Source organism: Panthera onca, chromosome A1, assembly GCF_046562875.1.
Source record: "Panthera onca isolate mPanOnc1 chromosome A1, mPanOnc1 haplotype 2, whole genome shotgun sequence".
Lineage (NCBI taxonomy): Eukaryota > Metazoa > Chordata > Mammalia > Carnivora > Felidae > Panthera > Panthera onca.
The window spans coordinates 28979931-28993889 of NC_138339.1; the positions used below are offsets into that span (position 1 = coordinate 28979931).

At 39.3% G+C, this 13959-nt stretch overlaps 1 protein-coding gene across 3 annotated transcripts in view; it reads right to left on the minus strand.

Moving 5' to 3' along the window:
* NADK2 (NAD kinase 2, mitochondrial) overlaps nt 1–13959 on the minus strand; it is a 48802-nt gene extending 34843 nt beyond the window's left edge. Inside the window, exons 1-4 of one of the 3 annotated variants that reach the window (XM_060634496.3) lie at nt 13500–13959; nt 2352–2440; nt 1392–1480; nt 470–551 (exon numbers count right to left, since the gene is read on the minus strand). In XM_060634496.3, the coding sequence (XP_060490479.1) occupies nt 470–551; nt 1392–1480; nt 2352–2440; nt 13500–13799 (560 nt within the window). In that variant the 5' untranslated portion in view covers nt 13800–13959. Of the gene's footprint in view, nt 1–469; nt 552–1391; nt 1481–2351; nt 2441–4567; nt 4617–13499 lie in introns of those variants that run through there. The other 2 variants (XM_060634497.3, XM_078444956.2) reach the window with 2 other exon arrangements.

A 13959-nucleotide genomic window follows, 5' to 3' on the forward strand; every position in this document is an offset into this window, starting at 1 on the left:
CCCAGACTACCTGGGAAGTCAAATGCGAGGACCTGTCCATCCCATATCATAAATTTTCTACCACCAATGGCAGCTAAATGCATATATATTTCTCATGCCTGAGCTATAAGCAAGAGCTAGATCCTTGGAAACAACTTGTACTAAAGAATAAAAATTGTACTAAAAGTAGAAATGAATTCTACGTGCCTGAATTTCATCTCTAAAATGTTTTTGGAACATGGTTCTAATATTCATGATAACCAGGAACAATGATGCTTTCACTTAAACATCATGCACCACAGTAAACTCTCTGCAGCAACAGAGCACAGCAATGTGACTACGGTAGAGGAAATAAAGACCTTCCAAAATTTAAGATTTATCAGAAATAGATACTAAGCAAAGTATAACTGTATGTACAACACACACACACACACACACACACACACACACACACACACACAGCAAATAAAGAGAATGTGTTTTTCCTTACCGTTCTGGATCAGTGTTTACTCCAATAACTGGTTTAAGTCTGTCCAAGACTTTACTTGCCGCCAGAAGCATCGTGCCATCACCTACATAACCAGATTTGTTACAAAACTAGTTTTTAACATCATTCTGAACACAAGTACTTTTATTTTAACAATCTCACTCCCACCCCATCCTGTTGACCACCAGAGGCCTCTCCACTGCCTTTCTACCCACCAGCCCTAACCCAGGATTTCTCAACAGTGGCAAGACTGACATTTTAGGCCAGATAATTCTTTGTTGTGGGGGGCTGTCCTGTGCATAACAGGATGTTCAGCAGTATCCATGGCCTCTACATGCTAGATGCCCAGTAGTAGCCTCCAGTTGGGAACTACTGCTCTAATCCTATCACTTCTATTAGCCAATTCTTTTTCTTTCTGTCATAACATCAATCCAAACTCATAAAATATTTTAATGAGAATATATCTAACAAAGTGTCCGGTGTAGATTTTTCTAACAAATGCTATCAATTTAAAGCTTTAGAAAGAATGTTCACTAACTTAATAATAAAGCTCAGGAAAAAATAGGTATAAGTATATGAGAGTCAGAGTGGGATGAAATTTAATTCTGTTAAACTCTTAAATAATTTCAACTTTTTTTAAGACTAGTATAACTAAACCAAAATACAGTTACAACTCATTCTTTGAATCATATTTGAAGTTAAATATACCTTTAATATACATGGAACCTCACAATAACATCATTCATTCACTAAAAAAGCAAAATGTTACATATAGCAGATCTTTTTAAATCTTATCCTAAAAATCTAAAAATGCATCTTGTGGTAGGATTCTGAAGCCTTCAATACAGCTAGACTACAGGGTATCTGGAAATGTATATTAAAGAGCATTTCTGTATTCCAATCTTTCCCTCTGTAAAACTATTACCTCCTGCAGCTATGACAGCGTCTGCCCATCGAACAATTTCTTCATCATATTCTCTCCTCTTTACTAGGCGAACCTCAATTCCCTCATTCCTAAGATAAGAAAGTAAACGTTACATAAAATTTCCACTAATAATTTAAAGGATGTTTTCTGAGAGGCAAATTATTACAATGATGTAAAATAAACTTGTTTTATAAACAAATTTATGTTTAGCTTTGCAAGCTTAGCTTCATTTTAATTACAACAGCCAATTAACTATGGTAAGTCAAGATGCACAAGAGTAAACTGAAAGTTAACAATGATCCCAAATCTTTACATGCTTTAAAAACATGTTGTTACAGTCCCTGACAAATAGCAATATTGATAAATGAGAATTTCAATTCATTTTCTCTATTCCTGATGCTAAAATTCATTAATACAAAAATGTCCTAGAAGAGTCACATCTTGAGAGACTTTTAATTATAAAACAAAATAGTCATTACTTTAAATCCAAAATATTCATTCAGTTGTCAGACGCTGAAACCGTAACTAAAATACTTTCTACTTTGCATGTTCTCACACTGATTCTCTTACATAAACTTATTCACTGACTGCATTATTGAATTAACTGAAGTTTCTATGATATTCAGACATTCAAATAATATTTTAATGAACACCCATATAATCTAGTATTGTTTAAAAAAACATTACATATACAGTTCAAGCATAATGTATACAGAATTGTCTCTGTGGAAAAGGCACTTCTCAGACCAAATATTAACTGAAAATCTGTGAAATTTTCAGAGTACAAAAATTTCCTTAGAAACACTACAATGTCAACTCCATTAACCACGATATAATTTTCTGAAAATTATTTTATAACGGAAATCTTTACTAAAAATCGCAGGATCATCTTCTAGTAAAAATAAAAATTAAAAGTCCTGAATACAAAAGCCCATCCAAGATCCAATCCCAATGACTCACCGTAAACTATCTAGAATATGCTCTACATTTTTGGTGTGAATATGATGCCGTTCAAGCAGTCCACTGTAGCTAGAGCCTTTCAATGCAAGCTATATCAAAATAAAACAAATTCTGTCTTATTACATGTCATATAGTACACAGTAGAACATCTCTCTTTAAAAAACCCTATGTAAAAACAGAAAGATTTTTTTTTTAAAGGTATATTTGTAGGACTACAAGTTTAAACTGAACTAGAAAGCCTGGCTTCAGAAAATTATAATTTGGTTTCAATACCAAATACAGCATTAAGTTTCCTGAATCACGTAGTTAACAAGATCTCAAAATTTGCCTATTTGGGGCACCTGAGTGGTTCAGTCGGTTGAGCGTCCGACTTCAACACAGGTCACGATCTCACAGTTTGTGAGTTCAAGCCCCGTATTGGGCTCTGTGTTGACAGCTCGGAGCCTGGAGCCTGCTTAGGATTCTGTGTCTCCCTCTCTCTCTGCCCCAACCCACTCGTGCTCTCTCTCTCTGTCTCAAAAATAAATAAGCATTAAAAAAATTTTTTTTGCTTACTTTACAACTAATTTTTTAAATGGATTTTTAACACATTGCATACGGCTACTCGAAGACCAAAGATAAACTAATCTTCTAATATTTTAGAAGGCAGTTAGATGACCTTTACTCCACTTGGATTTGCAGCTCTCTTCTGTTCAGATTTATGAACTCTATTTGGAATTTCCCCCACACAATCCAAACAAAGGACTGGTTAGCTCACTGAAATTGGATAACATTTAGATAGAAAGACATATATCATTCAAGAATTATCTTTCCTAGTCCATTGGAGTGACATTTTATAATGTTACTACCGTACCATTAATATTCTCCTTTTAAAGTATATGTCTTCTAAATAAAATAAAAGTAAATAAAATGTTGAGAGAGAAGTTTAAAAATATCTTCAATGAACATCCATTTAATCAAGTAGGAAATTTGTCCAGTAGAGTGAATGCCAGAATTAAAAAGCATATTGTGGGGCATCTGAGTGTCTCAGTCAGTTAAGCATCCGATGTCAGCTCAGGTCATGATCTCGTGGTTAGTGGGTTCAAGTCCCACGTCAGGGTCTGTGCCAACAGCTCGCGGCCTGGAGCCTGCTTCAGATTCTGTGTCTCCCCCTCTCTCTGCCCCTGCCCCACTCACACTCTCTCTCAAAAATAAACATTAAATAATAAGCATTAAAAATATAATAAACAAGCAAAAAGAGTTTCTCCTACAAAATTTCCAAAAGCGAACATCACTTCTGCCCAAGTAGCCTGAAAGTTAAAATACAACAAAGCATGAACGGAAAAATGGATTCTAAACCAACAAAAATTTGTCCACATTAAAGTTAGATGTGATAGGTCATTTCCTAAATGATCCAACTGCTTTTATTAAAGTATCATAGATATTTTTACTTGACCTAAACTGAGTTTATTACAAAACAAATTTTTAACTTATTTTACAGTCAGCTGAATGTTACTACTTTGTACTCTCTGTGATAAGTCACAGGAAAGCTCAGTAAGGGAAGGAAATAGTCTTCAAATTTAACGCATAAGAAATACACAAGCTTTTTGAGACAATGACCTGTTTGGTATGTAAACTCACAGGCAGAATTGAAGCACTCTTAAAAAGAGTACCCACTTAACTAAATGGTACACTGTTAACTCAAAACTGCCTTACACTGATGAGAAACACCTAGTCAACAGCTAGAAAGTAAACTATTCCACTTAGCATGATCAGGCCTGGTACAGTGAACCCTAAATATTTCTCCAGCTATATTTGGCATTTATCTTAGATCATTTCAGTTTCACTTAGCCTTTCTCCCAGGCACTCACCTTTACTTTCCCCCTAATTCTCTTCCTACTTCTGCCTTCCTCTTTTTATCCTGTTTACCCATTCCCTCATACGTTGGGATTGCTCAAGGTTCCATCCCTGACTTTCTTACCTGCTCCCACTTCGTGTTCTTGGAGTTACCTCCCTGCTGCAGGACTTGATGGCCCAAGTATACACTGGCAACTATGAAATATACACTGTTAGCTCACATCTTTCCTTTAAGCTTTCGGCTCAAATTTTCAACGTGAGCATTTATACTCCCCCATTGGTAGATCAGGTACCTTTCCCCACAACCATCTAAATCTGATTACATATTCCTCCTTCAAATTTGCTCTTCTCAGTCCCGTATACCAGTTAATAATACTTACATTTATATAAGCAACAGAATAAACGCAGGCGTCACCTTTAATTCTTCCCTCACAATCTCCACAGTCAGTCAGTGGTGAAGAACAACAATCGTACCTATAAACTGTCTGTCCAATCTGTCCACAGTCATGCTGCCACTGCTTGAGTTCTGGGCAACATCAGCTCTTATCTGGTGTCACGCAATAGCCTGCCTCCAGAATTTCTAACTGCTTCCTTTAAAAGTCTTTATTTCCCAGTCCTCCAACCTAACCACCACTACCAGAAGCCTGCTTTCATACTAGGCTCAGAATGCTAACGTCTCAGAAAAACTGACCCTCCACTCCTCTTGTGGGGAAAGAGAACAGGACAGTTGTATTCTATTGCTACAAAACACTGAAAATGACTAGGACATAAAGCAAACTCCTGTCCATGACATTTAATACCCTGGTAAGGTCCAGCCTACCTATTCCCCTTCTATATACTTACTCTTGAACAATGATTTTCAAACTGCCCTTAAAATGGCTGTCACATCAATTTATTGATCACAAGCAGCACTGGTATTAAGAATAAACTCTACTACATGCAACTGCTCAGTTGTTTCACATTACCTTTTATTTCAAATACGAGTATATGTACTTAGTGAGTCATATGTAAAATTTTTCCAACTGTAGATTACAGTCAGAAATATCTCAGTTCTTTTGGCTGGCAAAGATTAACTTCTCCACTGTCTCATTAGTACTGTTCTCTACCCTTGACATATAAATTCTTCCTTATTCTTTAATATTTAATTAAAATACCCTAAACTTAAAGGATCTCATTTCACTCTCATCATATTGGCAAAAATGATAAAGTCCACCAAGTGCTAATGAGAACATGGGGTATCAGGGAGATGTTCAGTGCTTATGGAAATATTATTTGTACTTCTAATTGCATTTTTTAATAGAAAAAACTAGAAACAACCTCATTATCCAAACAATGTAATACTTGACAGCACTTAAAATGAATTAACATATATCAAAATAGAGAAGTTTCAAAACCAATAGTGAATAAGAAAAGTAAATTTCTAAAGAACAGGTATACAATTTAAAGAATATATTATTGATGTAACTTTAAGACACACAATACACTTTTTATGGGCATGGTCACATTAATAAATGTATAACATATGCATGAAAAAGATATATATGTGTGTGTGTGTGTGTGTGTGTGTGTGTGTGTGTATATATATATATATTTAACAACTTCAGGCTAGTGGTTACCTCTAGGGACAGAGGGAGGGAAAAAGTTGGAATAAGTAAGGCTTTAGTTATAAGTTATAACATTCCCTTTAAAAATATCTCTGGCATTGGGGCACCTGGGTGGCTCAGTTGGTTAAAGGTCCGACTTCGGCTCAGGTCATATTCTCACGGCTTGAGGGTTCGAGCCCTGTGTCGGGCTCTTTGCTGACAGCTCAGAGCCTGGAGCCTGCTCTGGATTCTGTGTCTCCCCTTCTCTCTGCCCCTCGCCTGCTCACACTCTGTTTCTCTCTCTCAAAAATAAACAAATATTTAAAAAAAAATTTTTTTGTAAGTATCTCAAGCAAATGTGGCAAAATATTAGTATCTGTTAAGTCTTAGTAGCTGGATATACAGGGGTCTATTTTGAAAGTTCTCTATGTGGTAAAAACATTTCATAACTGAAAGTCTAAACTTTAAAAAGATCACTAGCAAGTCTACTTAAAAGTTGAAAAAATGCAAAGGTCATCTTTTTCTCTTTCATTCTTACCCTTCCCAAATTACTCCCTCCCTTCTCTGTATTCCCATGGACCACTTACAGTTATAACACAATTTAAAATATTTTCTCCATACATTTGGGAACCCTTTTATTCACCTGTGGTTCCCTAGAACCTAGCAAGTGCTCAATGAACGGGTGACACTTTAAACAAATTAACCAACAAACTTCATGAATGTTGGCAATAGTGACACTGTAAGCAAGTTTTATTTTTAAACATATTTTTAGATCTTATTTTTAAAGACCATAATTTTTATAATTATTTTCTCCACTACAAAAATACTTTTTTTGAGAGAGAGAGACAGAGTACAACAGGGGACAGGGGCAGAGGTAGAGAGCGAGAATCTTAAGCAGGTTCCACACTCAGCACAGAACCCAACCCGGGACTCGATCCCACAGCCCTGGAATCATGACCTGAGCCAAAATAAAGAGTTGGACACTCAACCAACTGAGTCATCCAGGCGCCCCACAAAAATACTTCTTAGAAGTAAACAATTCAAAAGTACCACTTCCTCCGAGAAATGGGCTTAAAAAAAAAACATGAGCAAAAGTTAAATTCAATAAGTCTTCAGTTACTTTAGCTGTCTGTTTTATAAAGGAACCTATTTTGAAGTGACCAAATCAGTACCATTTTAAGTACAAAATTTAATAAGTAATGGTGACATTTACATAATGATCATTATTGTGGCTAAAAATCCTAATTATGCTGCTTTAAATTATGTAAATTTCCAATCAATTTGCTCTTCCTAAAAATTATGTAAACAAGGAAAAACAGACACTATACCTATTTCAAAGTCAAAGAGGCTGATAAATAGAAAGAGGTTAGGTTACTTGATCCAGTTTACAAAGCTAATAGATTGGTGCCAATATCCAAACTCAGATCTCCTGCCTTTTTTTTTTTTTTTTTTTTTAATGTTTATTTTTGAGAGGCAGAGAAAGAGAGAGAGCACAAGCAAGGGAGGTGCAGAGAGAGAGGGAGACACAGAATCCGAAGCAGGCTGCAGGCTCCAAGCTGTCAGCCCAGAGCCCGATGTGGGGCTCAAACTCACAGACTGTGAGATCACGACCTGAACTGAAGTCGGACGCCTAACTGACTGAGCCACCCAGACGCCTCTTCAGATCTAAGACTGAGCCACCCAAGGCGTCCCTGCTCTCAATCCAAGACTTGTCCACTAGAGACTCCTAACAACCCTACATTAGCTATAGATTTCACTCCTCCTTGGGAACTGTAAATGCTCATTAGGGCACTAAGCCTCATTTTAATGATTAAGTTACTCAGGCCAAGAACTATTCTGTTCCTATGTCCTAATTCTACCAACTTGCAGTTAGGAAGAAGAAATCCAATTGACTAACCTCTCCTTGAATGCAAATGTCTTATGGAGGTTGGTCTAATCTCCTGCACAATCCACATCATATATAATGAACTTTCCTAAGGCATGAAATAACCGGCACGTTTGGTGATATTTTGAAATACACCTATTACGTATTACAAAGATCAGTGATAGCGAAAAATAAAGTTAACTTACACCTTACTAGCTAAGAAGATACTAATGTGCATTGATAAACACTTTTTTACTCAAAACTTAATTCATATAATTAAAAACACAGGAAAAGGGATCACAGTAAGAAATTATGTTGTTTACAGTCTCATGGCTGGCCACATATTTGTAGTTTTGAAAACCTCCCCTAAGTAATCCTGATAAGAAAAGCCTGAAAATCAGGGCTCTAAAGCACACTGGTCAATGATTACGTTAGTGGTGGAATTTCAGCTACTGTAATATTCAACCCTTTTACATCTTTCTGGGTCTCCCATTTAACGACAAATATTTATGGGAAGGAGTGTACTGTAAGTCTCTATTTTCCAAGTTGTATCACACAAAATTTGACACATTTTTCTGTCCCCCTTCCAAAATCCCATGGTCAAATAAAAATCCTGTTTTGTTTAGGCTCATGTTTCTTTAACACATGAAGCCTCTTCCAGGAAACTCATGTTGGTAACCTCTATCTTAAGATTTCAGCAGCTAACGTCTTTCAGAAGAATGATAGCTGGAAATACGGCTCTGGACTGGAAGCCTCCAAGAGAAAAGAACTAAAAATAACTTTTAGAAAGACAAACATTTTACTACCTTTTTTGGTGGGGATGGGAAGGTGGAGAGGATGATGAATAAGATGCAGTCTTTGCCCTGAAGTCTAGAGAAGAAAATAATCAGATTATACTCAGAGGTGGAAAGCTCAAATGTGTAAGTATTGGGAAGATACAGTGAAGAGTACCTAACACAACTTTGGGGCCCAAGAGGGGCACAGCAAGGTTACAAAGGAAGGCTTCCTATGACAGTAACATCTGGAGCTTGACCTCAAAGGAACTTGGTTAGAGGAAAGAGAAATATTCGCACTAAAATAGGCTGCAGAGGAAAAGACACTAACAGATACAAATCAAACCACCCTGAAATACCATTTTTCACCTCCCAGCTTGGTAAAACTCCAAAATGTGATAAACTTCTTGTGGAGTAACAGCAATTTTCATCCATTGCTGGGGAAGGTATACATTGGTACAGCCTTGAAGGGAAGAAATTTAGCAATACCCATTAAAATTTCAAACGTACATGCCTTTTGACTCAGCAATTCCACTTTTAGGTATTTATCTTAGAGCCTGGTTCACACATACATAAATTAACACACACGTTATTCACTATAGAATGTATTTTAATGTTTATTTTTGGGGGGGTAGGGAGAGAGAGTGTGCATGCATGCAAGCGGGGGAGGGGTAGAGATGGGGGGGGGGGGGAGGGGACAGGTGGACAGAAGATCCAAAGTGGGCTCTGCACTGACAGCAGCGAGACCAATGTGGGGCTCAAACTCACAAATCTGAGATCATGACCTGAGCCAAAATCAGAAGCCTAACAGAATGAGCCCCCCAGGCACCCCCATTACAGAATGTATTTTAATAAATTAAGACATGCACACAATGGACTCCCACACATACTATTTTAAAGAAAGAACAAGGTGCAGAATAGCTTAAATAGTATGTTATCACTAAGTAAAAAGGGGTGGGACAAAGAAAAATAATATTTCATTGTGTTGATTTGTATGTATGGATTATTTCTGGAAGGAAACACAAGGAACTGATAACACTGGCTACTTCCAGGGACAAAAACACAGTGCCCAGTAACAAGAATAAGAGACTTTTCATTGTATAGCCTTCTGTATCTTTTACATTTTGAACATTTTAATGCACTAATCCATAAATACATAAAATTAAATCAGCACAGCACCTAGTGAAAATTAAAACAGTTTGAAATTAGTGGAAAATGAAGTTCGAGACAAAAACTGATTAGAAATAAAGCTCAACAGACATACAGGAGCCAGTTCATGAAGGGCCTTGTTTGGCATACTAAGTAAGGATCATGAAGCTTCCCATAGAGCAGTGTTTCTCAAAGTGTGATCTGGGGACCACCTGCAAACCTGGAGAGCTTATTAAAAATGAAGTCCCCTGGACAGAGCCATCAACCTTAAGGGTGTGTGGTTGATAAAGGCAGAGTCTTGAGTCTCCACAAACTGAATCAGAATCTTGGGGTGCAAAGGTTCAGGCATCTGCATTTTAACAAACTTCCTAGGTGACTCTACCGGTTATGGGGAGCTTTTGAGTAGTTCTAAGCAGAGGAGTAAACTGGCCAGATGTTCACTATAGATAGACCACTCTGGTGCCTGTATCTGAAAGATTTGAGAGGAGTGAGACTCTGTTAGAAAGCCCTGGAGGTACTCCAGATCATGTTCTTTAATTTGATAAATATTCATATACACTACATTCATTGCACACCATGTGGCAAAAGTATTACCTGCCCAAGAACCACAACCTAAGCTACACCATCACTGCAGGAAACACTGTTAAGGGAAACAAAATCCAAGGTGTTAGGATCTCCCAAATATGTTAGGAAGGTAATAACTATGAATAATTCAATCCAGTAATAAAGGGACTGCTAAATGAAATTATTCCATCCCATTATAAAGATTAAAAAACAACAACTAGGAGTGCCTGCAGGGGTGGCTAGGTTGGTTAAGTGACTCTTGGTTCCAGCTCAAGTCATGATCTCACAATTCCTGGAGAGCAGAGCCTGCTTGAGATGCTCTCTTTGCTTCTCTCTCTGCCCCTCCTCTGCTTATGCATGCACACACACACACCCATACATGCACCCAAACTTTAAATAAATAAATAAATAAATAAATACATAAATAAGGCAACCATTAAAAGGAGTTGCGTGGAGGGAGAGAAGGGTGGAAATTGTTCATGTCTCATTTAGTATATATTAAAATAGTTTTCAATAAAACCTTCTCTTTGGCCAATAAGGCATGATAACAATGTCAAAACCCTTTCCAATCATCTTTGATTCATCTAAAGATCTAATTTGTTGAGTGTCACAGACCCTATAAATAAAAGTCCCACATCTGCCAACAGCTACATCTCTTATGATGTAAGTAAATTGGAATAATAGTTTAATTATCCCTTGCAAGGTAATGAGCCAGCAGAGGTAAAAATCCTACACCAGAAATTCACAGGAAACATCACTGCACGAATTAAAAATAAAGCAATGCCACCAATAAGAGTAAGTGAAAGACCAAGCTTCAAAGATTTAACCCTATTTTATACATGCTTTATCAACTAAGAAGTATTTCCTCTACTTAAGTAACCCATGAGGCTTTGGGGTATAAGATTATACTGGCACTCCATCCTTCATCTTCTATTTGCATTTTAACAACCTAACAGAGACCTATTCTGCAACAAAACCACCACCTCCACAACAAAAGAGAACCCTCTGGTATAAAACTTCAGGTTACCATGACACTATAGACACCAGAGGTAAGGTGCCAGAGACTAAAGTAAGCACATGGCCACTTTCTTTTGTACTCAATTCACATTATTCATATATCTTAGTATCTTTTACCCCAGCAAAACAGCAAACAATATTAGCCAGCTTATCAGTCCTACTACAGAGTCCCATTTTAGAAAAACTTTACACAGCCCCATATTCTTTGGCCTCAACTCCATCTACTGCTACTCCATTCTGAATACTGGCTTTAATGTAAATGGTAAACTCAAATCAGTAAGGAACTAATCCAATATAATGTAACTGAAATGACAACAACGACTATTTCACTGCCTTGAGATTACAAAACCATGTGTTCTATAGTACATAAGTTTTAACGCTAAGTTTTCTTCTCCCAAACAGCATTACCTAGCAATAGACAAATATTTACCTATCAGAGATTTCTCTTTAGATACCCATAGTGGGTACACTATGTAGTTCAATTTCTAAAGACTTATTGATCTGCCTACATTTAAAATGTTTTGATTAGTGGCAATCTAATTCAGAGGTCCCAGAATTAATCTAATTTAGAGGACACTCATCTTCTTGAGGCCTTGAAAAATCATCCAGAGTTTCAAAATGCCAGCATGAAAAAGAGCCTGTAGAGGCTATCTAGTCCAGCCTACTGTTTCATATACTGAACTAGGTGAAAGCACTTTTAAAACCTGACAGTACTACAAAAAGGTATCATTTTCATGCATGAGGCCCAGAGAAGTTAAAAAGACTGATAGGAAGTTAACCACACAAACTGGGCCTAGAACCCCAAGCTCCTAAATCCCAATCCCACACTCCAAACATGCCAATGGAGTGTGCTACTTTAAACTGCTGCAAGGGGCTTTGATAAAATTGTATAGAAAACATTTTTATACATATGTTTGACAATTTCTAAAAAGTAGATCTTGCAAAACTGGGAGTACAATCCAAGGGACACACCTCTTTCCCAGAACAGAAACAATGTGCTTGCCTCTGACATTATTCCCTGCCTCATCCCCAATTTCACTCCCTGACAAAACATAACTACTCCAACTTCCTACTCAAATTAACTGATTTACTTTTTAAAATGATACAATTGTCTTCTATAAATCGCTACATCTTCAAACACTAAATGAGAGGAAACACACCTGCACCTAGCACCTCCATTAAAGGAAAATAGGGACCCTGCTCAATTAACTCATTGAAGAATCAAGAAGTTTAATGCTGAAAACAGACTCCATATTTAAGCAGTGAGGATTTACAATTTCATTTTGATACCTCTGCAAAATATTACAAAAAAATCTGAAGATTACAAACCATACCAGAAGTTTAAAACAAGCTGTCCACTCTTACACAGAATTCTACAAGATTATGGTTATAAGCATGTATAACTCCAAAGCCTTTGGGGCCACAGTATCAACAATTAGAGATTTCCATATTGTTCATGGTAGCATCTTCACTCCCCTTTTCCTAGAGTTGGTGGATAGGGAGCATGGGTTCAGAAGTTTCAAAAGGAGAGGGAAGAGAGAAGATATTCAGGGCTTTTTCTTGTTTGGATTTATATACTTCTGCAAACATGTTACTATCTGTACCAAATACAGTCTCTTGTGGAGATACTATGTTATAGACGTAGGCTCTTTATTTCATAATTGCCAGGTTCTTTATTTCATAATTGCCAGGTTCACCTGCCTTCTGTCCTGCCCTTTCTACTTAATAACACAAAGTCAAATTTTCTCCCCTGCTAACCTCTGAACTCAAAACACGTGTGCTTTTAAAACAAGCTGCTAGAACCTTGTCTGACGACCACGTTCCATCACGGAAAAGGCTCGCCCAGACCGGCTTTCTGGAGTATCCCAGGCCTAGCAGTCCTGCAGAGTAAAAGGGGGTGTGTCCGCGGTACCTTCGTCCTCTCTCCCACTTCCCGCAGCGGCGCCCGGGGCGGGGGGCTTTTTCTTGGGGAGGCTTGGGGAGCGGTTTCCAGGGCGTCCAGACCTCAGCCACTGGCCCACCTTTCTCGGGGCTGTTGTTGCTAATCCCCAAAGGGAGAATAGGGAGTGGGGCTAGTGAGGGCGCAAATGAATCCTCAAACCCTTCCCACTGGGAGCCCCTGCCCCCCCAAGTCTTCGTCCCGGTCTTGGGGGGGGGGGTCTCTGCAGTTTCAATGACCCCCCCCCCTCAGCATACACAGAGGGCGGGGGTCTACGAGCGAAGCCAGAAGGATGGAGGGCAGCGAGCGGGGAAGGCTGGGCATTTAGGGCGCCGGGATAGAAGGGTCATCCCGAGAGGTCTCCGCCACACCACAAAGCCGGGGTCGAGCATACACACAACCGCGGGGGCCGCAGGGACCCACCAGCTGCTTCAGATCCTCCTCCGAAAGCTCCGCGTAACGGTACCGCTGCTGCTCGAACTCATACCGGGTGGTTTTGGCGACCACCACCACCCGCGAGGGGCGGAAGCCGCCTTCGGGGCGGCTGCCACAGCCCGCCAGCTCGCGCAGCTGCCCCTGCCCCAGGTGTCGCCGGCCGCCGCCGTCACCGCAGAGCCGCGGCCGCGCGGCGGGGCCTCCCGCGCCCGGCCCCCTCAGCACCGCCGCCCGGCCGCCTGCCACACGCCGACAGCTGCCCAGCAGGAAGCCTCGGTAGCAAGTCATCCTCTGCCCGGCGGGGCTGCAGGCCCGGGCTCCCGCCACCAACAGTGCGCGCGGCCCGCGCAGACCCGGCCTCTAACTCCGCGCCGGGCGGGCAGAGGTTAAGAGCACTACAGTGCGTGGCCCGCGCCGCGAGGGGGACGTGCCCAGACGTTGACGGGGG